This window comes from Mastigoproctus giganteus, chromosome 7, assembly GCF_048544385.1.
Source record: "Mastigoproctus giganteus isolate SK-2022 chromosome 7, ASM4854438v1, whole genome shotgun sequence".
Taxonomy (NCBI): Eukaryota; Metazoa; Arthropoda; class Arachnida; order Uropygi; family Thelyphonidae; genus Mastigoproctus; species Mastigoproctus giganteus.
In genome coordinates this window covers 229534682-229561242 of record NC_143581.1, presented here as the reverse complement: position 1 = coordinate 229561242, position 26561 = coordinate 229534682, and the positions used below count along the sequence as shown (strand labels likewise).

Sequence of the window (26561 nt, the reverse complement as noted above, 5' to 3'; positions counted from 1 at the left end):
AATTCATGCTGAGGCAAATGGACCATAATCTGCCACACTGGTCCAGTGCCTGTTGCAGATCGACCGTATTCAGCAGTCAGGGGCTTGAACCCCAGTCTACTCAAAGAGCGTGTGCTACTGCACTCCCGCTCCTGCCCACTCGGCTACGGAGGCCTTCATAGTGTAACATATATTGATTTAAATTTTTTTTTAAAAATGAGGTTAACTAACGACATTTTATTGCTTTCTTGGATCTTATTCTTATTATATGAAAATGTGCAGGCTATTGTGCATGTTTATACATCGCATGTTATAGCAGGATTTGCTTATGTATTTTTCTTTGTGAACTAGGAAACAGGAGAAGAAATTAAAATTCTTGGAATTATATTTTCGTGACATTCCTTAGAAATTGTTGACCTATATGTAACTTATTGAATTCTGTATGTTCTCGGTGGACTTTATTACTTGCTGCATAACTTCAATGTCCATATTCCCATATTCTTCTGGACTTCGCTTGCTATATTCGTTCATGACGTGCATCCTGGCTCGATACGCTGCCCAGTGAGCATAATACACTGGGGCGGGGATAGACACGCTGCGCGTGCATGCGGCGTATAGATGGCAGAGATCGTAGGTTAGTTTCTGTAGTTTATCCGCAGTGAAGTTATTGTCATCCCACAGAACAATATAATGGCTAGGCCTGCTGGTGCCAACAATACCCTCGTGGCTGACAAGGTAAAACTCAAAGAGGATTCTTCTCGTTATTTCTTTGTCTACCGTTGACCCCGGCATTACATTTCCATTTTTAAGATGCTCACTGCCGAGCGGCTTGAAGCGTGTTCGGTGACGTTTCTGTACTACGATGAAGGTAATCTTACATTCAGCATTTATCTCCAGACACGCATTGTGAATAGCTGTCACCTCCGTATCTACAACCTCATCAAACTGTCCATCGCTTACTCCATCTCGATAGAATATAATGCTTTTTGGGTACTTGTTATTCCTGTCCTTAAAGATTTGCAGCAGATCTTTCACCATATCCTTCATATTCTGAATAATTTCTGCTGATTTTTTATCCTTCTTTGCATGGCATTGTGCAGAAACTCTCGATGCATACTGAAAATAGTTGGTATCTTTACTCCCAACTACTGCTGCAATAGAATAACGAAATTCATCGCCCTGAGGTGGATGGCACACATCTGCCCCTATGATTATAGTAGGGTCATTTTCAATCACAGGGTGCTGCAGTATAGTGTTGTCTTCTCCAAGTTTGGTATTAATCTGGATACACAGGTTAGCTAAAATTTGTAATTTTTTGTTTTTTCGAACTGTTGAACATTTGACGCACTGAGTCACAAGTCCTATATTATTTTGTTCACTTTCAGAAACCCGCTTTATTTCATCATAATATTTTCCTTTTGCTGAGATAACTATTACTGCTAATTCTAAATGTGGGTAATCATTAATCAACGAACTGAATATTTTTTTCACATCGATTTGCCTATAGGATTTTATAGGGTGTGGGCTTCTCATATTCATTCCAACATTCCTGGCAGAATTAACTAGTTCAAAGCTAAACTGTTTTAACTCATCGTGAGACAAGCTGCTATCAAGTCCAATTAAACACCAGTAATCAATGTTAACAGCTTTATAAAGTTTATTATACCTCATTTGCCATTTACCTTCACTTGGAGAAAGAGATTTGTTTTCAGCATAGCAAAGAAATGGTGCAGGAAGAATTCTTCCCTCTATTTGAAGCATATTTGGATCAACACTGATACCAAATTCCTTTAAATAACGATCATTTTGATAATCGTTTTCTTTTAAAATAGAGTCAATTTTTTGAAACCTTTCATTTGGTGCTTCGCCTGCTTTGCGGACGAGTGTCGTTTGCTGTGGGACTGATAGGTTCTTGCATACCTGTTCCATTAGCATACAAACTTCTAGCGGCATGTAATTGGTCCTACTGGGATTTCCTACATGAAGACAAGGCAGATTTGGGTATTTCAGTGTTCGGCCATGTTTTTTGCAAAAATATTCATTAACGGACAGCCACTCGTTCTGTTCTTTATTTTCGAACATCAAGTCCCTAGCACTTTTTAAGGTGACTTTATTTATTCTGTATACTCTCTTGCCCGCTAAATGAGTCACTTTCACTTTACAACCTTTTAATTCTTTTGTTAAGTTCAGAACATTTTCTGTATTAATCTCGGTTATAAGGTCTAAATTTTTACCTAGGAACTTGCTTATGAATGTAGTAATTGGCTGTTCACTATAGATAGATATAGCACTTCTGTCGAGAGACAAAAGTGGTTTCTGGCCAACTTGAACACTTTGAGAGAAACCAAATCTCAGTTCCTTGCCAACACCTAAATCGCAATCTGTAGAACGTTTTGCTGGAAAATAAAATGACCCTCCAACTGGAACATACACCAGTGCTGGGCGATTTCTAAAGATGATTCCAAGGGCAGCAATGGATTCTGCAGGATAATTAGATGTCTTGTGATCAAAGTACTGATGCAGGGGTTCAAAGCTGATGGCACAGTCTGTTTGTCCCACCTTTTCAACTGGCTGGATCGTGATTTCATATTCATTTCCTTGAAATGTGTGATTTAATGTCTTTTTAGATATCAGTGGAAGGGCTTTTCTGGTAAGAATATTTTTCCTCCCATCATAAACTGGAACACAATCTTCAAAGATATCTGTGTATTTCCCGACGAGATCATTTACTACAAGTCTACGCTGTTGTGTTTCCAGAAAACGCATCTTTTTTATAGGCATCATTTTTGTTTCTTGGTTCTTCTGCATCACTTCAATATCATAATGATAAACTGATCCTTCAGGTATTTTAATTTGAAATAAATTGACTAGCAATTTGACTTTCTTCCCTAACACTCCATGTTTTCCTCCTTTTGCAAATTTATATGAACCTGCATATGGTGCAAGTTGATTGTCATTTTCTGGTGCAGCAGTTTGTGTAATCTTTGTCTCATCATGGTGTTGAATGGATGACAAAGGTGTGCCACTACTTTCAAAGCTTTCTCCAGAAGTTTCTGTTTCGGGTAACATTATAGCAATAGGAATCTTTGTCTTTGGTATGGCTCCAGTGCTTTTATTAGAAAGACTTTGTCCAGCAGTTATTGTTTTAGCTAATGTCTGGGAACTTTGTATGTAGGTTGTTCTTGTAGTGTCAGACAAGAATGTTGTGTTGACAGAGGTTACCGGTGTGACTCTTGCTGCAATGGATCCTGCTATTTCATTAAATTTAGTATTTGTTTTCTCAACTGTAATTCCAGATGCTTCTGCAGTTTGTCTTTTACTAACGCTCTGTTTATCTCCAGATGCAATTATTGACCATAATTTCTTAGTAGCTTGCTTTTCATTCTCCTTGGTTGTGGTTTCTTCTTGTGGAGATGATGTGGTTTCTTCTTGTGGGGATGATGTGGTTTCTTCTTGTGAAGATGATGTGGTTTCTTCTTGTGGGGATGATATTGATAAAGAGTGTACAGTTGTTTGCTTTCCAGCACTGCCAGTTGTGATTTCTGGTGGTCTTTGTTGGATTTCTCGGGATTCAGCTTTACCTGAGAAAGAAGTACACAAAGGAATAGAATTAAAAAAATTTATTGAATATAACACTGACTCTCGGTTCTTAACAGTAACTTTTGACATGTACGAACAAATTCTTTTTACTCTAAAATTAGGATTTTTTAAAAATATATTTTAGCTATCATTTGATGATCTGAAAAAACGTACTAAAACAGTAAGGCACGTGAATAAAACTGACACCATTTAAAGATATTAAGCTGCATTGTATGCACACTTGAACCAGCTAACAAGATTATAGTATGTATGGTTATCAGTAATACTATTAATACCTTTTATTGAAATATTAATTGTCCTTTAGTTTATAACACAGTTTGCATTAAACAAGCTTTATTGCACAGTTTGAAATAAATCTGAATATTTGTCAAAAATGAAACAAGTTTCTGACATTGTATTCATTTTGGCCTTAGTTGCCAATATACCCCAAAACACCAATCATCCAATCTGACATTGTAAACAAAGGTTTGCCGAACTTGTTATAACAATCAAATCGAAAGCAAGGTGCGCTGGTCCCAAAGGAACTAGTAGTTGTTGGTGACTCTATTGTCAGGGAAACAGGAAACATGCTTTGTAAAAAGGATAGGTGGAATAGGACCAGGGTATGTCTGCCAGGGGCAAAAGTTGATGACGTTGTAGAGCGGATATCATCTTTTAAGGGCACAAAAGGTGATATAGTTGTACACGTTGGCACTAATGACATTAAGAGTAGGAGACCGGCGGAATTACTTGACAAGTACAGGTCACTGATGAAAAAAAGCCGTGAATTAGGGTTGAAATTGAAAGTGTCTGCAATTCTGCCCAGACACGATAGGAGGGAGTATATGATGAGAGCCCTGTCAATCAATTCGGCCCTGGAAAGATTGTGCAGGGCTCAAGGGGTAGAATTTTTTTCAGCCTGGTCTGTACTTGTTAACAGGAGAGACTGCTTCTACAGGGATGGGATACACTTAAATAGAAAGGGTGCAAGAATGTTTGCTGATGCTATCGAGGCAATGTTAGGTGGGTCGGAAAACTGCTAGATTGGGGGGATACAAGGACTAATAGATTAACAGTAGCCACTGGCAGAGGTGAAAGTGATTCTTGCACTGCTTCTATTGGAATGAGCCGCAGCCTGGAAATTAAGATGCAGGATATTTCAGAGACTGCTGGGAATCATTGGGGTACAAGTAAACACATGGGTTGTGTTAGGGTAGCTAAGAAAAAGAACAGGTGCATGTATACTTGTGTGTACACCAATGCTAGGAGTTTAGTAAATAAATTTGATGAATTTGAGGTATTGCTCAAAACATCAAAGGCAGATATTGTGGGGATTTCAGAGACGTGGTGTCACACAGATATAAGAAATGCAGAACTGGAATTTGGGGAGTACAATGTCTACAGAAAGGATAGACAGGATAGGAAGGGAGGAGGGGTTATGCTATTAGTTAAAAAACACATAAAATCCAAGGAAGTGAAGCCAGTGGACATCGCTGGACAGTGCAGTGTCGAGTCAGTTTGGTGTGACATAAGCATTGGGAGATCAAAATTGAGAGTAGGAGTGTGCTATAGGCCTAATGACTCTGATGAGTATAATAAGAAACTGTGCGGAGAAATAGAGTGGGCCAGTAAATCAGAGAGTCTTATAATGGGGGATTTTAATTTCCCAGATATTGACTGGAATTTGGGGGCTGGTCACTCACACAGTAGCAAGGCTTTTGTGGATTTATTGGATGATTGTTTTCTACATCAGCATGTTCGGGAGGCAACTAGAGGGAGTAATACTCTTGATTTGATTATCAGTAGTGATTCTTCATGCATTAAGAATCTGCAGATAAATGAACCACTGGGTGGCAGTGATCACAGTGTGCTGAAGTGGGAGTTACTCAAAGAGGTAACTACCATTAGGGGTAAAGGGAAGGGGTATTGCTTTCGTAAAGGCGACTACAATGGACTGAGACAGTATTTAAATTCTATACAGTGGGATCAACTGATGATATTGCCAACAGCAAATTCAAAATGGGAAGCATTCAAAGAACTTATCTTGGAAGCTACTAGGCTTTACATACCAACTAAGAAATATTGTTCAAGGTTTAGGCCTAAATGGTTGTCAGATGAACTAATGAGGCATATGGCAGAGAAGAAAAATGCATGGGATACATACAAATTAACACGTGACACGGACGCCTATGATAGATACAAGTTGATCTGTAACCAAGTTACAAAGGAGGTTAGGCAGGCGAAGGCAGATTACGAGAGATCCTTGGCAAGGGATGCGAAGAAAAACAGCAAAGAGTTCTTTACTTATGTAAACTCTAGAAGGAAGGGGATGAATCAGATTGGTCCACTTGAGATCGATGGGTCAACTGTTGATGACCCTGCTCGGGTAGCTAACAAACTAAATGAATATTTTGCATCGACATTCACACATGAGGAGTTATTCAGCGAGGGGAATACCAGAGGTGTATTCAACTCTAGCAGTAAGCTAGAGAATCTTGTAATAACTGAGAGCAAAGTGGAGGAGAAATTGTTGAAGATAAACACAAGAAAGGCACCTGGGGTGGATGGGATCTATCCAGTTATATTAAAGGAGGCAGCAAAGGAGGTAAGCAAACCCTTAGCCATAATTATGAGAGCTTCCTTGGACTCAGGGGAGGTACCCATTGACTGGAGATGTGCAAATGTGACCCCAATTCACAAAGGGGGATCAAAGGCTGACACAAGTAATTATAGACCTGTGAGTTTAACTTCTGTTCCCGGAAAATTAATGGAGGCACTGGTGAAAGAAGCACTGCAGGATCATCTAGACAAGACTTCAGTTATAGCTAGGACACAGCATGGGTTTGTTAAGGGGAAGTCTTGCCTGACCAATTTGATTGGATACTATGATGCAGTCACAAAAGAACTGGATGCAGGGAATAACTTTGATATTATATACTTGGATCTTAGAAAGGCTTTTGATACTGTTGCACATGGAAGACTGCTGCACAAATTGGAGCAGTGTGGCATTGGAGGCAAGTTGCTGCTATGGATAAAGGGGTGGTTGAGGGGGAGAAGACAGAGAGTGGTAATCAATGGACACTGCTCATCGTGGACTAATGTTATTAGTGGAGTCCCTCAGGGTTCAGTATTGGGGCCTTTATTGTTTTCTGTATTTATAAATGATATTGATGATGGTATATTAGGCTTAATGTCCAAGTTTGCAGACGATACGAAGGTTGGCAGGGTTGTCAAGGACACTACTGACACTATGCTGCTGCAACAGGATTTGGAAAGGTTGAGCAGATGGGCTTCGAGGTGGCAAATGAAGTTTAACATTGACAAATGTAAAGTACTACATATGGGAAACAGCAACCCCAGAGCAACGTATCAACTCTGTGGTACTACACTGACAGTGGTAGAGAATGAAAGGGACCTGGGGGTGGTGGTGCAGGCAGATATGAAGTTCTCTGAGCAGTGCAGACGAGCTGCAAGAGTAGCTCATGGTGTATTGTCAATGATATATAGGAATTTTTCTAGCAGGGATAAGGAGGTGATTATTCCCTTGTATAAGGCAATGGTCAGGCCACACCTAGAGTACTGTATACAGGCCTGGAGGCCTCATTTCAGGAAGGATGTAGAGCTGCTGGAACGAGTACAGAGAAGGGCAACTAGATTGGTGAATGGGACAAAGGGGTTCTCTTACGAAGAAAGGCTTAAGTTTTGCAAATTACAGTGTCTGGAAACTAGGCACCAGCGAGGTGATCTGATAGAGGTGTATAAAGCCTTGAATGGTTTAAGCATGCTCAATGCTGATGGGATTCTTCCTCTAGCTCAGAAAAATCACCTGAGAGGGCATAAATTCAAATTGAGGAAAGACAGATGTAGGATAGATGTGCGGAAATTTGCCTTTAGCCAGCGGGTGGTTGGTGGGTGGAACAGACTTCCATCCCTTGTCGTGGAAGTTGATAGCCTAAATAAGTTTAAGGCTCAGCTGGACAGGTATTTCGAACGAACAGAGGGGTGAAGTGGAAGTGGTTATTTTTATTTATTTATGTTACTTTTTTTTTTTTTTTTTTTTTTTTTTTGGCTGATGCTGCATAAGCTTGCTTTCTTGCATCAAATGCCTCTACTAATGCTAATGCTAATGCTAAGGTTAAAATTCTAGTGGGTAGCACAGTTGGTATTTTCCACATTAGGTGGAAAAGACCTGAGTTCGAATCCCATAAATGACACGAGAAATTTTTATGGACCTTTATTACAATGTGTCTGCGTTAGTCGGTCTTAGACGATGGTAGAATGGTTTTATATTAAGAAAACGTGTCGGTGACTCTATTGTCAGGGGAAACGGGGAACATGGTATGTATAAAGGATAGGTGGAACAGGACCAGGGTATGTCTGCCAGGGGCATAGGTTGATGACGTTGTAGAGCGGATATCATCTTTTAAGGGCACAAAAGGTGATATTGTTGTACACGTTGGCACGATATTAAAGTAGCAGACCGGCGGAATTACTTAACATGTACAGGTCACTGTTGAAAAAAAGCTATGAACTAGGGTTGAATTTGAAAGTGTCTGCAATTCTGCCCAGACACGATAGGAGGGAGTATATGATGAGAGCCTTGTCGATCAATTCGGCCCTGGAAAGATCGTGCAAGGCTCAAGGGGTAGAATTTTTTTCAGCCTGGTCTGTACTTGTTAACAGGAGAGACTGCTTCTACAGGGATGGGATACACTTAAATAGAAAGGGTGCAAGAATATTTGCTGATGCTATCGAGGCAGTGTTAGGTGGGTCGGAAAACTGCTAGCTTGGGGGATACAAGGACTAATAGATTAACAGTAGCCGCTGGCAGAGGTGAAAGTAATACTTGCACTGCTTCTATTAAAACGTGCAGCAGCCTGGAAAACAAGGTGCGGGGTAATTCAGAGACTGCTGGGAGTCATCGCGGAACAAGTAAATACATGGGCTGTGTTAGGGTAGCTAAGAATAAGAACAGAACAGGTGCATGCATACTTGCATGTACACCAATGATAAGAGTTTAGTAAATAAATTTGAGGTTTTGGTCAAAACATCAAAGGGACATATTGTTGGGATATTAGAGACATGGTGCCATACAGATATAAGGAATGCAGAATTGGAATTTGTGGAGTATAGTGCGTACGGAAAGGATAGGAAGGGAGGAGGACTAGTGCTATTAGTTAAGAAACACATAAAATCTAAGGAAGTGCAATAGGAAGGGAGGAGGACTAGTGCTATTAGTTAAGAAACACATAAAATCTAAGGAAGTGCAGCCAATTGATATGGGTGGACAGTACAAAGTTGAGTCAGTTTGGTGTGACATAAGCACCCTGAAAGCAAATTGAAAGTAGGAGTGCGTTATATGCCTGATGACTCTGATTAATAAAATGAGCCACTGTACAGGGAAATACAGTGGGCCAGTAAATTAGCTTGTCCTATAGGGGGACGGATTTTATTTTCCCAAATATTGACTGGAACTTGTGGGTGGTCACTCACACACTAGCAAGGCTTTAGTGCATTTATTGGATGATTCTACAGCAGCATGTTCGGAAGGCAACTAGAGGGAGTAATACTCTTGATCTGATTATCAGTAGTGATTCTTCATGCATTACGAATCTGCAGATAAAGGAACAACTAGGTCGCAGTGATCACATTGAGCCGAAGTGGGATTTACTCAAAGAATTAACTACCATCAGGAGTAAAGGGAAGGGTTTTATTTTTGTAAAGGTGACTACGGTGATCTGAAACAGTTTTTAAATTCTATACAGTGGGACCAAATGATATTACCAACAGCATATTCTAAATGGGGAGCATTCAAAGAATTAATCTTCGAAGCTACTAAGCTTTTCATACCAACCAAGAAATATTTTTCAAGGTTTAGGCCTAAATGGATCTCATAAGCACTAATGTGACATGTGGCACAGAAGAAAATACATGGTATACAAATAAATTAACAGGTGACACAGAAGCCTATTGTCGATATAAGCTGGTATGTACTTAAGTCACAAAGGACATTAGGCAAGCAACGGCAGATTACAAGCATTCTAGAAGGAAGAATATGAATCAGATTGGTCCACTTGATATTAGCATTAGTAGAGGCATATGATGCAAGAAAGCAAGCTTATGCAGCATCAGCCAAAAAAAAAAAGAACACTCCCATTTCAACCCTCCGTTCGTACCAAACACCTGTCCAGCTCAGCCTTAAATTTATTTAGGCTATCAACTTCCACAACAAGGGATGCAAGTCTGTTCCACCAACCAACTATTGCTGGCTAAAGGCAAACTTCTGCACATATATCCGACATCTGACTTTCCTCAATTTCAATTTATGCCCTCTCAGGTGATTATTCTGAGCAAGAGGAAGAATCCCATCAGCATTGAGCATGCTCAAACCATTCAAGGCTTTATACACCTCAATCAGATCACCTCGCAGGTGCCTAGTTTCCAGACATTGTAATTTGCAAAACTTAAGCCTTTCTTCGTAAGAGCAACACTTTGTTCCATTCACTAACCTCGTTGCCCTTCTCTGTACTTGTTCCAACAGCTCTACATCCTTCTTAAAATAAGGCCTCCAGACCTGTATACAGTACTCAAGGTGTGGCCTGGCCATTACCTTATATAAGGGCATAACACCTCCTTATACCTGCTAGAAAAATTCCTGTATATCATTGACAAGACACCATGAGCTACTCTTGCAGACCGTCTGCACTGCTCCGAAAACTTCATATCTGCCTGCAAATTACCCCTAGGTCCTTTTCATTCTCTACCACTGTCAGTTTAGTACCACATAGTTGATACGTTATTCTGGGGTTACTGCTTTCCATAAGTCAGTGTTTCTCAATCTTTTTACTCTCGTGGCACATTTTCCAAAGAAGAAAAATTTCGCGGCACACCTACGTAGTCATAGAAGAAGAAATTTCTAAATTTTGCGGCACACTTGGAAAATTTTGCGGCACACTAATGTGACGCGGCACACCCTTTGAGAAACACTGCCATATGTAGTACTTTACATTTGTCAATGTTAAACTTCATTTGCCACCTCTCAGCCCATCTGCTCAACTTTTCTAGATCCTGTTGCAGCAGTGTACTGTCATTAGTATCCTTAACAACCCTGCCAACGCTTGTATCGTCTGCAAACTTGGACATTAAGCTTGATATACCATCCATCATCAATATCATTTATAAATACAGAAAACAACAATGGACCCAACACTGAATTCTGAGGGACTCCACTGATAACATTAGTCCACGATGAGCAGTGTCCATTGATTACCACTCTCTGTCTTCTCCCAATCAACCATCCCTTTATCCACAGCAGCAATTTGCCTCCAATGCCACACTGCTCCAATTTGTGCAGCAGTCTTTCTTCAAATAGGCCTCTGGGGTTGGGTATACTCATACTATAATTTTTAGAATAAAAATTATAGTATGAGTATACCCAAGAATAATGGAATAAAACGAAAGACGTTTCCATTAGAATAATGGAATAAAACGAAAGACGAAAAACCCAAATTTTTAAAATATTTAATATTTACAATAAATGATTTACAAACAAAATATTACTGATAGTAATTTTAAAATAAAATAAAACAACTGTGATATACAGGATAATAATAAAATGCCGAATTTAAAATGCAATAAAATATACTGGGTTAAAAGCGCTAAAATACTAACTGAAGCTTTCAAAGGCTTCTGCCTTCTTTCTCAACAGTGTAATTTCTGTTCTGCGGTGCATCATTAAATACCAGCAGGTTCACGGTGCATCTCACGTGAACGTGTACTGTTCCCGTCAGAACCGGAAGTGGCTCGGGAGCGTTTCAGGCAAAAACGTTCATCCCCTCCAAGGATTACCGCCTCAAAGAGGGGATGAATGCGTGTGCCCATATCTCTATTTATATTTTTCTCAGTAGAACTAATTCGCAAGCTCTCGAGCCACTTGCGGTCCCAAAATCTATGCGCCCGATCAGTGATGACCGCTTCATCTGGGGAGATTTGATGTTGCTTCTCCCAGAAATGTTCAGCTACGGCGGATTTGCCATAGTCTGCATTTCTTATCGCATTTGTATGCTCCCCCAGACGATCTTTGAGACGCCGTTTTGTTTCTCCCACATAACACTCCCCACATTCCGGGCATTTAATACTGTATACGACCCCACTTATATTTTCATTTAAGACAGGGTCCTTCACCTGTGACACGATTGTGTGCAGCTTCCTGCCTGGGAGCTGCACACAACGTGTCTGGTAATTCCTTAATACGCGAGCTAAACGCTCGGATAAACCCGGATAGTAGGGAATGTATGCGGTGGCTATTGGCGTGAAGGACTCACTTCTACTCTGCCCTCCACTAATGTATTTCTCTATGATCCTCCGGGGGTAGCCACACTTCAAAAGATCCGCCGTAACACGTTCATACTCCAAGTTTCTATCCTCTGAGGTACTACAATGGGATTTTGCCCTATCCACTAATGCTCTTACTACACTGTTCCTGTGATAATTAGTCTGCGCTGAGTTGTAGTGTAAATATTGGCCCCTGCACATAGATTTTCTAAATACTTTTGTTTTCAAATGCTGGCCTTCTCTACAAATCAGCACATCCAGGAACGGCAAAACTCCTCCTTCCTCTACCTCAGAGGTGAATTGTATGAACGGGGAGAAGCTATTAAGAAAATTCAACGTATCATCCTCACTCCCTTCCCGAATAACTGAAAACGTATCATCAACATACCTTTTCCACGGACGCATAGGGAGAACTGTAGTGTTAAATAGTCTGGACTCGAGCTCCTCCATCGCTAAATTAGCTATGATGGCACTGATGGGGGAGCCCATAGCTGCACCGTTAACCTGCTTGTACATGGTGTTATTAAACACCATGGTAGTACTCGAAAGACATAACTCTATTCCTTTACATATGTCCTCTAAGTATGTTGATGATACGTTTTCAGTTATTTGGGAAGGGAGTGAGGATGATACGTTGAATTTTCTTAATAGCTTCTCCCCGTTCATACAATTCACCTCTGAGGTAGAGGAAGGAGGGGTTTTGCCGTTCCTGGATGTGCTGATTTGTAGAGAAGGCCAGCATTTGAAAACAAAAGTATTTAGAAAATCTATGTGCAGGGGCCAATATTTACACTACAACTCAGCGCAGACTAATTATCACAGGAACAGTGTAGTAAGAGCATTAGTGGATAGGGCAAAATCCCATTGTAGTACCTCAGAGGATAGAAACTTGGAGTATGAACGTGTTACGGCGGATCTTTTGAAGTGTGGCTACCCCCGGAGGATCATAGAGAAATACATTAGTGGAGGGCAGAGTAGAAGTGAGTCCTTCACGCCAATAGCCACCGCATACATTCCCTACTATCCGGGTTTATCCGAGCGTTTAGCTCGCGTATTAAGGAATTACCAGACACGTTGTGTGCAGCTCCCAGGCAGGAAGCTGCACACAATCGTGTCACAGGTGAAGGACCCTGTCTTAAATGAAAATATAAGTGGGGTCGTATACAGTATTAAATGCCCGGAATGTGGGGAGTGTTATGTGGGAGAAACAAAACGGCGTCTCAAAGATCGTCTGGGGGAGCATACAAATGCGATAAGAAATGCAGACTATGGCAAATCCGCCGTAGCTGAACATTTCTGGGAGAAGCAACATCAAATCTCCCCAGATGAAGCGGTCATCACTGATCGGGCGCATAGATTTTGGGACCGCAAGTGGCTCGAGAGCTTGCGAATTAGTTCTACTGAGAAAAATATAAATAGAGATATGGGCACACGCATTCATCCCCTCTTTGAGGCGGTAATCCTTGGAGGGGATGAACGTTTTTGCCTGAAACGCTCCCGAGCCACTTCCGGTTCTGACGGGAACAGTACACGTTCACGTGAGATGCACCGTGAACCTGCTGGTATTTAATGATGCACCGCAGAACAGAAATTACACTGTTGAGAAAGAAGGCAGAAGCCTTTGAAAGCTTCAGTTAGTATTTTAGCGCTTTTAACCCAGTATATTTTATTGCATTTTAAATTCGGCATTTTATTATTATCCTGTATATCACAGTTGTTTTATTTTATTTTAAAATTACTATCAGTAATATTTTGTTTGTAAATCATTTATTGTAAATATTAAATATTTTAAAAATTTGGGTTTTTCGTCTTTCGTTTTATTCCATGGTTGGTGGAAAACACTAAAAATTATAGTATGTGCAGCAGTCTTCCATGTGCAACAGTATCAAAAGCCTTTCTAAGATCCAAATATATAATATAAAAGTTATTCCCTGCATCCAGTTCTTTTGTGACTGCATCATAGTATCCAATCAAATTGGTCAGGCAAGACTTTCCGTTAACAAAACCATGCTGTGTCCGAACTATAACTGAAGTCTTGTCTAGATGATTCTGTACTGCTTCTTTAACCACTGCCTCCATTAATTTTCCTGGAACAGAAGTTAAACTCACAGGTCTATAATTACTTGTGTCATCCTTTGATCCTCCTTTGTGAATTGGGGTCACATTCGCACATCTCCAATATATGGGTACCTCCCCTGAGTCCAAGGAAGCTCTCATAATTATGGCTAAGGGTTTGCTTACTTCCTTTGCTGCCTCCTTTAATATAACTGAATAGAACCCATGCACCCCAGGTGCCTTTCTTGTGTTTAGCTTCAACACGTTCTCCTCCACTTTACTCTCAGTTATTACAAGATTATCTAGCTTACTGCCAGAGTTGAATACACCTCTGGCATTCCCCTCACTGAATAACTCCTCATGTGTGAATGTCGATGCAAAATATTCATTCAGTTTGTTAGCTACCTGAGCAGGATCATCAACAGTTGACCCATCGATATCAAGTGGACCAATCTGATTCATCCCCTTCCTTCTAGAGTTTAGATATGTAAAGAACTCTTTGCTGTTTTTTTTTTTTTTTTTTTTTTGCATCCTTTGCCAGCGATTTCTCGTAATCTGCCTTCGCCTGCCTGCCTAATCTCTTTGTAGCTTGGTTACAGACCAGCTTATATCTGTCATAGGCTTCTGTGTCACATGTTAATTTGTATGTATCCCATGCATTTTTCTTCTCTGCCCTATGTCTCATTAGTTCATCTGACATCCGTTTAGGCCTAAACCTTGTACAATATTTCTTAGTTGGTATGTAAAGTCTAGTAGCTTCCAAGATAAGTTCTTTGAATGCTTCCCATTTTGCCTTTGCTGTTGGTTACATCATCAGTTGGTCCCACTGTATAGAATTTAAATACTGTCTCAGACCATCGTAGTCGCCTTTACGAAAGCAATACCCCTTCCATATACCCTTAATGGTAGTTACCTCTTTGAGTAAATCCCACTTCAGCACACTGTGATCACTGCCACCTAGTGGTTCATTTACCTGAAGATTCTTAATGCATGAAGAATCACTACTGATAATCAAATCAAGAGTATTACTCCCTCTAGTTGCCTCCCGAACATGCTGATGTAGAAAACAATAAATCCACAAACGCCTTGCTAGTGCGTGATTGACCAATCCACAAATTCCAGTCAATATCTGGGAAATTAAAATCCCCCATTATAAGACTCTGTGATTTACTAGCCCACTCTATTTACCTGTACAGTTTTTATTATACTCATCAGAGTCATTAGGCCTATAGCACACTCCTACTCTCAATTTTGATCTCCCAATGCTTATGTCACGCCAAACTGACTCGACACTGCACTGTCGAGCGATGTTGACTGGCTTCACTTCCTTGGATTTTATGTGCTTCTTAACTAATAACATAACCCCTCCTCCCTTCCTATCCTTTCTGGCTCGCCTCCGTAGCCAGTTGGGAAGGAGCAGCAGTTCGTAGCACACGCTTCTTGATTAGACTGGGGTTCGAGCCCGCCACTGCCAAATACGGAGGATGCGGAAATGTCAGGGAATGACCACCGCATATCCCGGAGCAATATGGTCTTAGTTGCTAATGCTCCTAAAAACCAAAACAACATCAACAAACAACAACTATCCTTTCTGTACACATTGTACTCCCCAAATTCCAGTTCCGCATTACTTATATCTGTGTGACACCACGTCTCTGATATCCCAACAATATCTGCCTTTGATGTTTTGAGCAATACCTCAAATTCATCAAATTTATTTACCAAACTCCTAGCATTGGTGTACACGCAGGTATACATGCACCTGTTTCTATTCTTAGCTACCCTAACACAACTCATGTGTTTACTTGTACCACAATGACTGCCAGTAGTCTCTGAAATATTCTGCATCTTGTTTTCCAGGCTGCTGCTCATTCCAATAGAAGCAGTGCAAGAATCACTTTCATCTCTGCCAGTGGCTACTGTTAATCTATTAGTCCTTGTATCCTCCCAAGCTAGCAGTTTTCTGACCCACCTAACACTGCCTCGATAGCATCGGCAAATATTCTTGCACCCTTTCTATTTAAGTGTATCCCAACTCTGTAGAAGCAGTCTCTCCTGTTAACAAGTACAGACAACGCTGAAAAATATTCTACCCCTTGAGCCTTGCACAATCTTTCCAGGGCCGAATTGATCGACAAGGCTCTCATCATATAATTCCTCCTATCGTGTCTGGGTAGAATTGTAGACACTTTCAAATTCAACCCTAATTCATGGATTTTTTTCAACAGTGACCTGTACTTGTTAAGTAATTTCGCTGGTCTCCTACTATCATTAGTGCCAACATGTACAACAATATCACCTTTCGTGCCCTTAAAAGATGATATCTGCTCTACAACGTCATAAACCCTTACCCCGCGCAGACATATCTTGATGCTGTTCCACCTGTCCTTTTTGCACAATATATTCTCCGTTTCCCCTGACAATAGCCACCAACAACTATTAGTTCCTGTGGGACCAGCGCATTCTGCCTTGTGGGTTGCCGCTGTGTTATGCGATGACGAAGTGCACGCTCTGGCGTTGATATGGGCAGCTGAGATGGGCTTGATGGGCCCCTCAATTTAGATCCTTCGAGGGCATCCACCCTGTCCTTCAAGCTATCCCATATAGGCCCATAACAACGCTGATTGCCTGATTTCGTTACACTCCTTGCATCGCGCGCACACCAAGATGTTCACATTGTTCAAAGTTTAGGCCTAAATGGATGTCAGATGAACTAATGAGACCTAGGGCAGAGAGGAAAAATGCATGGGATACATATAAATTAATGGGTGACATGGAAGCCTATGATAGATATAAGCTGGTCTGTAACCAAGTCACAAAGGAGATTAGGTAGGCAAAGGCAGATTATGAGAAATCTTTGGGAAAGGATGCAAAGAAAAACAACAGAGTTCTTTACCTATGTAAACTCTAGAAGCAAAGGGATGAACCAGATTGGTGCACTGGATATTGATGGTTCAACTATTGTTGATCCTGTTCAGGTGGCTAACAAACTAAACGAGTATTTTGCATCTACATTCACACATGAGGAGTTATTCAGGGAGGGGGAATGCCAGATTTGAGTTAAACTCTGGCAATAGCTAGATGATTTTGTAATAACTGAGAGGAAAGTGGAGGAGAAATTGTTGAAGATAAACATAAAAAAGGCACACTGGGGTGGATGGTATCTATCCAGTTATATTAATGGAGGCAGCAAAGGAAGTACAAATGTAAGCAAACCCTTAGCCATAATTATGAAAGCTTCTTTAAACTCAGGGGAGGTCCAAACCCATGGACTAGGGATGTGCAAATGTGATCCCAATTCACAAAGGAGGATCAAAGGGTGACACAAGTAATTATAGACCTGTGAGTTTAACTTCTGTTCCAGGAAAATTAATGCAGGTACTGGTTAAAGAAGCACTGCAGGATCATCTAGACAAGACTTCAGTTATAGCTCGGAGACAGCATGGTTTTGTTAAGGGAAAGTCTTGCCTGACCAATTTGATTGGGTACTATGATGCGGTCACAAAGAAACTGGATGCAGGGAATAACTTTGATATCCTATATTTTGATCTTAGAAAGGCTTTTGATACTGTTGCACATGGAAGACTGCTGAACAAATTGGAGCAGTGTGGTATTGGAAGCAAATTGCTACTATGGATAAACGGATGGTCGAGTGGGAGAAGACAGAGAGTGGTAATCAATGGACACTGCTCATCGTGGACTAATGTTATTAATGGAGTCACTCAGGGTTCAGTGTTGGGTCCATTGTTGTTTTCTGTATTTATAAATGATAAAGTGTAAAGTGTAAAGTGTGTTCGTGTCAGACGGCACCATGGGTTCCCCCCATCTGCGCGTCGTTTTCTTTGTGGGTGTAACAGATCACTGTTAAGGCCAGAGATTTAAGTGTATGGGATTTGGAAATATTGTGTTGTGTATCGTTGTTCCTCTGGCCATTTAGCCGCTAGACCCCTGCTGGGGCCCAACGTTGCCCACACTCAGCCCCGTGGAGGCAGACCAGGTACACCCAGCATAATTATTTACTCTGGCAGGCCCAGCCACCTAATTTCCTGAGATTTCAGTGGCTAGGGCCTAAAAAAAAAAAAAAAATAATAAATAAATAAATAAATAAAAATAAAAATAAAAATAAATAAATAAAAATAAATAAATAAAAATAAAATAAAAAATAAGAATAAAATAAATAAATAAATAAATAAATAAAATAAAAACGCAATTTTAAGGGGTGGTTCGCTAATGAGGTTAAATTTCGGAATTGATGCACGATTTGGCTGTTATAATTTGGAAGTTTAAGTTTTTGTCGTGTGTGGCGTACACTGTGATGTATAGAGAGAGAGAGTGGGGGGAAAGACTGAAGACTGGAGGGGAAAGACAGAAGTATGAGGCCAATAGGGTAGACGACCCCAGATATCAGTGTGGCATGCCCATGCCGCACCAGGAGAAGTAAACGGGGGGACGGTGGGGAGGGGACGGTCCCGGCCCCTCCCCCCGCCAGGATATGGAGAGAAAGTGGGCCAGACTAAGTGTCCAACCCAGATCGCCAAAAGGCGAGGCTACGCTGTGACGACAGCTTAGCTGCGATCACAGTCATGGTTTTTGATTGCCAGTTCAGAATCAATTCAGGTGGGTTACTGCGGTCACAGTCATGGTTTTTGGATGTTCAGTTCAATGTCTCTTCAGATAGGTCACAGTCTTGGTTCAATGTCTCACTAGTCTCGTGTTCGTCTTATGGGGTCAGGAAGAGGAGTGATGACTCTGGTCAGTTTGTAGTACTGCTTTGATGTCAATTCAGGTAGTCATATTCGTTGAGAGCATCAGTCCTGACCTTTTGCACCAGGTCATGAATGGAGAGGTATATAATTTCTTCTGATCGGTTGTAGTCATGCGGTATGTTCATGCTGTAGTCTTGAATGTCTCCTCCTTGGTCAGTTTCAATGGAGTTCTTCTATTCAGATGTTTCCGTATTGTTGCGGATAGCGATTTCCGTTCTCCGTCTGTTAAAGATGTCCTGGGCGTAGCGGCTGAACGCGGTGTACTCGTCTTCCGAATCCAGGAGGTGATGTTCATTGTCTTTTGGTACGAACTTTATACTGGTGGTGAGTACTGATCTTTGTTCCTCATAGCATTCACATTTGTGCATGATATGTTGCCACGTCTCCATATTGCCACAGGTGCAAGTTGGGTTCTCGGTCAGTCCGAGTGCATTCAGTTTTGCGTTAAAGGGCCCATGGCCCGTCAGGAGGAATGTGGTGTTCAGTCCCGGGTAGAACCATTTGGGGGCTTTTGGATAGGTCTTGTCTACGTAGGGTATAAATTTCCGTGTGACTTCACCCTTGGTCGTCTCTTGCCATCTCCTCTGCCAAGTTTCTTTCAGGTGTTCCATGATTTTCTGTTTTTCCGTTCGGTGGTTGTTTGTAGGGTCCAGTGTAAAAGTGTCAAACGTGGTCGGTGTTCCCTTTGCCAGGTAGTACATCAACCCGCATCTCGCCACCTCCAGAGGGTCCAGAGGGAGAGTTCCTGCCAGGACCTACAGCGCACAGGTACTCACCGTGTTACACGCCCTGGTGATGGTGAGGAGTATTTTTCGCTGTATTGTTTCGAGGATTCTTTTATTTACTGCGGTTCTTGCTTTGGCGTACCATATTGGGGCTCCATAAGTAATTGCTGGGACGAAAATCGCTTTATAGTAGAGGGATAATGTTCTTTTGTTTAGTCTCCAGTTTCTGCGTGTTACTACACGCAATGCCCCACACAATCTAAAATCACCTTCGCCCACTACTTTCGGCCTCTCATTCGTAGCGCCTCCCTGCCACGCAAGCGCATAGAGGGTGTGTACATGTGTATATATGTTTGTGTGTGGCATGTATATGTATATATATATATATATACACCTGTGTGTATTATATATGTATGTATATATGTATATATATTTTTTATTTTTATTTTTTTTTAATTATTTATTTTATTTATTTTTTTTTTTTTAAGGTCCTAGCCACTGAAATCTCAGGAAATTAGGTGGCAGGACCTGCCAGAGTAAATCTTAGTCGACTGGTGTTTCCTGGTCTGCCTCTACGGGGCTAAAGTGGGGCAACGTTGGGCCTCAGTAGGGGTCCAGCGGCTAAATGACCAGATGAACAACGGTACACGACACTACACATGTACAACATCCATACACTTTTGAATCTCTGGCATTTCCAGTAAACTGGCACACCCATCACAATGCAAGCAATGCGGAGATGGGGGAAACCCCTGGTGCCGCTTGACACCAAACACACTTTACACTTTACTTTCTGCGTGTTACTCTGACTACTAGTGCTGCGTATTTTCTCAGCTTCTCCTTCAGATATAAGAGGTGTTGTTTAAAGGACAGGTTGGAATCTAGGACAATGCCTAGGTATTTCATCTGTTTTTCTAGTTTGATTGTGCTTCCCCTTACTTTTATCTGAGGCGGCCGTCTGATGTTGAGTGTTCCTCTCAGTAGAATTGAGTTCGTTTTGGTCGGGGAAATCTCCAGTTTATGCAGGTTTGCCCAGTCCTGGAGTACTTGCAGTGCATGGTTCGCACGGGCTCCTAACTGTGATCTAGAGCTCGCTGCCACCGTTAGGACGAGATCATCCGCGAAAGCTTGTGCGTTGACATCACCCAAGTCGAGTGCCAGGAATTCATCAAAAACAATGTTCCACAGGAGCGGCCCCAGGACAGATCCCTGCGGGCAGCCCCTGCGGACCGATCTTGTCAGGCTCCGGAACGGTGCCATTATCCTGATTTTTCTATCAGAGAGGTAGGATCTAATGCAATTATATAAATTCATGGAGATTTTTGCCTTGCGGAGTCTTCCCAGGACGCTCGGCCACCAGGGTGTCGAACGCCCCGGCGAAGTCGACCGCAATTACGAGGAAGTACTTTTCGTTACATTGTGCTGCGCTTTCTTGGAGGTTCCGAATTGCTTCAATGGTGGAGAGTCCAGGTTTGAACCCATATTGTCTGGGTGACTCTAGGTTAGCTTCTTTGTAGTGGTTGAGTATTCTTCGATGTAAACTTTATATAATGTAAAATTTATAAATGATATTGATGGTGGTATATCAAGCTTAATGTCCAAGTTTGCAGACGATATGAAGGTTGGCAGGGTTGTTAAAGAAACTAATGACAGTACGCTGCTGCAATGGGATCTAGAAAAGTTGAGCAGATGGACTGAGAGGTGGCAAATGAAGTTTAACATTGACAAATATAAAATGCTACCTATGGGAAGCAGTAACCCCAGAGTAACATATCAACTCTGTGGTACTACACTGACAGTGGTACCTGGGAGTAATTGTGCAGGCAGATATGAAGTTTTCTGAGCAGTGCAGTGCTCATGGTGTCTTGTCAATGATATACAGGAATTTTTATAGCAGGGATAAGGAGGTGATTATTGCCTTGCATAATGCAATGGTTAGGTTACACCTTAAGTACTGTAGTAATACTCAAGACTTGAGTACAGGTCTGGAAGCCTCATTTTAAGAAGGATGTAGAGCTGTTGGAAGGAGTACAGAGAAGGGCAACAAGGTTAGTGAATGGAACAAAGGGGTGCTCTTACGAAGAAAGACTTAAGTTTTGCAAATTAAACTGCCTGGAGATTAGGCACCTGCGAGGTGATCTGATTGAGATGTATAAAGCCTTGAATGGTTTGAGCATGCTCAATGCTGATGGGATTCTTCCTCTTGCTCAGAATAATCACCTGAGAGGGCATAAATTCAAATTGAGGAAAGACAGATGCAGGATAGATGTGCGGAAGTTTACCTTTAGCCAGCGGGTAGTTGGTTGGTGGAACAGACGTCCATCCCTTGTTGTTGAAGTTGATAGACTAAATAAATTTAACGCTGAGCTGGACATATTTGGAATGAATGGAGGGTTGAAATGGGGGCTTGTTTTTTTTTTGGCTGATTCTGCATAAGCTTGCTTGCTTTCTTGCATCATATGCTAACTAATGCTAACCTTCTTTTTCTGTCTGAAAATCCTGACGCTACCTGTCGAACTTACAGAAACCTTTAACCTTATCACATATTCTCAGTAATGAAGCAAATTTGGAGCAACTGTTTCAGTATTTAAAATGCATAAATTTATATTATTATATCTAATCATAATAATGTGAAATTGGTAATAACTAAATGATGAACCGGCACAATATGGCCCAAGAGGCACTTGTGCCAAAAAACCTAAAATACCGCTACTACAACTTCTTTTCATTTATTCTCTAAGCTTTTGTGTTCAGGTTTTTTTCATAAAAAAGCTTACAGATAATTAGAATTTACATTAGCAAGGAAACATTGCTATAAGGTATTAAAGCTACATAAGATACTGATTATAAACTGAAAGTAGATAGTTGTTATTATTGTTATTGCTCTTATATTATTTCTCCCTGATTGGCAGTTCCACCTTGTGACGGGGATTGCTACCAAGTACACAAGGTGGTTGTTGTTGTCTGGTATTACTGTTGGTCGAGGAACTCTCTGACTATCCTATAGGTGTTCAGAATCGCGACTTTCTGGGATTCCTTGTAGGTGTTTGCTGGGATACCTATTGCTGTTAGGCTGTTATGTAGAGTCTTTGGAACCATACCGGTGGTTGACACGATGATCGGGATGGTTGTAACTTGTTGCATATGACACATCTTTTATTTTGTTATTTGTTATTTTGTCATATTGCTCGGGGGATATGCGGTGGTCATTCCCTGACCTTTCCGTATCCTATCCTCCGTATCTGGTGGTCACGGGCTTGAACCCTTGTCTAATCAAGAAGCGTGTGCTACGCACTGCTGCTCCTGCCCACCTGGCTACAGAGTCGCCATGCCACTTCTCTTTGATCTCCTGTCTTAGATTCGTGTACTTCCTGATTTTTTTCTCCATGGGTTTTCTGCAGGTTGCCAGTGTTGGGTATTGCTATGTCAATCAGATAGGTAGCCTTTTCCTTCTTGTCTACAAGGGTTATGTCGTCTGTTGTGTGGGATTGTCTTATCCGTTATTATAGTGCAGTCCCAGTACAGCTTGTGGGTTGGGGTCTCTAGTACTGCTTGGGGTTCGTATTTGTAGTACGGTTCATTTTCTTTGATCAACTGGTATTTCCTTGCTAGCTTCTGATGTATTATCTTGGCTACCTGGTCGTATCTATGTGTGTACTCAGTCTGGGTGATCACCTTGCATCCTACGGTGATGGTTTGATCGTTTCTGAGGCTAGGTGGCATCATCAACATGTGTCATCAGATACTCCAGGCTCCTTGGTGATGTATTTTCTATAGTTTCTGGTGTTGATTACCTGTTCCTGGATGGTGAGCATGAATCCTTCAGTCTCGGGGAAGAGCGTCCCACTCGTGAGCCATGCATTGGAAGCAGTTTTATCTATGTGATGGAGATCATTGTAGTGTCTTCTCTGCCCATTTTTCTAGCTTCGTTTGTGCCTCCTGGTTGGGAGGGGACTCCTAGCTTAGGTTCAGTGGGGTATACCGCTTGTCTACCTTCCTTATGGCCTGTTGGAGTGCTGCTGTGTGTTTCTGGTTAGCAATCACTGTTTTCTGTTTCTCGATGAGGTCTGTCAGGCCCCTTCCTACTTCTTTCCAAGTAATTATCAGTCTCTCCACGGCTCAATTTGGGTGGTGTTGGCAGCTCTTGGTCATCATTGGCCTTGTCTTTCTCAAGCTCAGTGTTAGTTCAATCTATGATCCCGAAGGAGTATGTTAGCACTGGAACTGCATAGGTGTTTTCAGTCCCGGTGCTAATTATTATTATTAGCCATATGGTGCAAGGAAGCCTGAGGCTTATGCTGCAACAGCCAAAAAAAATTTGAGTACCCTGAGAGAGAGAAGAATGATGATATCCAGCTCAGGACCCTGGATGTGCCAAGCCCATACTCGCCAGATGTGAACCACTGATAAAAACAATAAAGGAAATAGGTAATTTTTAATTATTATTTTCAGGTAATATGTTTTGTATTACCTGAAAATAATAATATGAGTATATTTTGTGATTATTTGCATATATTTGTAATAATGTGTACACATCGCACATTGCAATGTTATCAATTAATGTATAAGACACTTTCTTTCAATCGTAAGGTCCTTGTCCTTCTGTGGGCAACACTTACCTTTTTGTCACAAGGTCCTTCTGCTGGAAAAAAAAAACACTTATAGTCAGAATGGGTTTATATATCCATTAAATTGAAGTACAAAGGGATATGCTGAGGCAATTCGGTACAGTCAGTTCTGTATGTTGTGGCATAGTGTTTGGGTAAGGCACTACTTGTGGTCTCCCACATCTGTGCCATCAGTACTTTTGTGATGAATAGATCTGTAAAAGCCAGAAAAGTGTTGGTGTTGTATGTGTAGTTTTGTGGTAGGTTCTGATCTGGCTTCTTGGCTGCAAAGCCCCTAGTGGAACTCCACGTTGCCTGCCACCATCACTGGGAGGTGAGCCAGGTTGCCCACAGTACTGTACAAAGAAGGTATTTCTTTGCCTTCTATTTAGAAAAGGCTTATGACTACGTTCCAAGAAAGGAATTGTGCAAAGCCTTTCAAAATATGTCAGTTGATCCAGAGCTTGTGGAACTGATTAGGCAGTGTTTTGCAAACATTTTTAGTCATGGAACACTTTTCATCTCACAATATATTTATGGAACACTTACGAAACACAAGTTTAGTTGGAAGCCAAAGAACTGTTTGCTAATATTTTATTACATACGACGCGCTGTTCATCAGGATCATCTTTATTTCCAAAATATATATTATTATTTTTATGCATTATTATTATTTTTCCCACAGATGGACAAGGACTTTACAATTGAAAGAAAGTGTCTTATACGTTAATTGGTAACACTGAAATGTGCGATGTGTACAAATTATTTCAAATGTATAGTATACAAATAATCACAATATATACTCATATTATTATTTTCAGGTAATACAAAACATATTACCTGAAAATAATAATTAAAAATTAATAATAATTACCTATTTCCTTTATTGTTTTTATCAGTAGCTCACATCTGGTGAGTATGGACTTGGCACACCCAGGGTCCTGAGCTGGATATCATTCTTCTCTCTTTTGGTGATTCCCTCCTACTTCTCTCTCTCTTAGGGTAACTTAGAATTTTTTTTTGGCTGGTGCAACATAAGCATCAGGTTTCCTTGCACCATATTGCTCATAATAATAATAAACATAGACCGGCAGATACAATGAGTGTCGCGCATGCTCAGCCGGAACTTCTCGTCAGAATACGATTCACGACAGTTCAGAGCTGGCGGTGAGTTGCGGGCTGACCTCACGACACTGAAGTGCAGGATTACCTTTATGTATTCATAACTCAGGAAGAGAAAGTGTCGAAAGCTGCTGTATTTTATTCTTATCAAAAGAAGTGAAGCCACCTAGTTGTTATTATTAGTTTTTTTTTCCTGTTTTTGTCGATGTTTCCAGTGAAAAATATAACAATGTAAACTATTAAGGCACAGGCTCCCTATCATGTTTTCTTTTAAACAACTTAAAATACAAAAAAACCAAAAAAAAAAAAAAAACAAAAAACCCAACAATATGGTAATACACTCCTTTCACCACAAAAGAAATAAATAATGCGTTCCCTCCTAAATAATAATGACAATATCATGTCCTGTTTTCTATAGGACAAAATGCCGACCGGGCTAGCCGAGTGGGTAAAGTACCTGCCCGGCAACCCAAAGGTCGCGTGTTCGATTCCCGCCTCGGGCTTGGATCAAAGTACTGCAAAAAAACCTTGGGAGGTGCAATATGGCCACAGAAGCCGATGCGCCAACAACTACCAAATCAAAAAAAAAAAAAAAAAAAAAATAGGACAAAATCGATCGCAACATTCAGGACTTACATTAAATATGAAATACATTTGTGACTGTAAAATTATGATTATTTAAAACTGAAATAAAACCATGAGATTTCTCCATATAAGGGTACAAGGAATTTCATTCTGAAAGAATCAATGCTGGTCCACAGTGCTAACCTCAGAAAATATATCCTATAAATATATAGCAGATCAACGATGAAGCGTGGACGCCCTTGCTAATCATAAAATACAAAAAAGAAACTAAAAATGGCCGTTCCTTATTCAAATATTCTCTTCACTGTGAAAAAAAATATTGCTATGCCACACAATTTTACGAGTAGTATAAGCTTCCAACGTACAATATTTAAATTATTTTGTTGTTCATTACAGTGGAGTACATTTTTTTAATGTCGAATTTTCTCACCCACGATCATTGTAATCATGTAATTGTAACCTTTTGTTACAGTAAAATATGTCGACATTAGGCATGCAACATGTGGCATAATCATAGAACAACTTTGATGATAATTTTTTTCCTTATTATATAAAAATTTAGAAATTAGAAGATCAATCAAATGTTTAACAAGTTTGCCAAAATATCTTAAAGCGAGGCTTATTCCCATTTCGTATCCTAAATCACGGATCTTCGACACTTACACTTAATTTATTTATTTTTACACTTAAGACTTTCGTATCCTAAGATCAAAGACACTTACTTTTTGGCTTCCTTCTGTTTTTTTTCTTGCCCATCGCGTACAGCAAACCTTCACGTGCAGAAAATCCCTTTTCGTGTGTTTAATAAC

General features: G+C 40.8%; 1 protein-coding gene across 1 annotated transcript; it reads right to left on the bottom strand.

Annotated features, from left to right (window-relative positions):
* Window positions 1-267: 267 nt before the first annotated feature.
* Window positions 268-26561, bottom strand: LOC150083761 (protein argonaute-2-like). Its single transcript, XM_090378203.1, has 2 exons — window positions 26475-26561; window positions 268-3560 (listed from the first exon to the last, which is right to left on the bottom strand). The coding sequence occupies exons 1-2, from the start codon at window positions 26506-26508 to the stop codon at window positions 397-399; spliced, it is 3198 nt and encodes a 1065-aa protein (XP_090234329.1). The 5' UTR covers window positions 26509-26561; the 3' UTR covers window positions 268-396.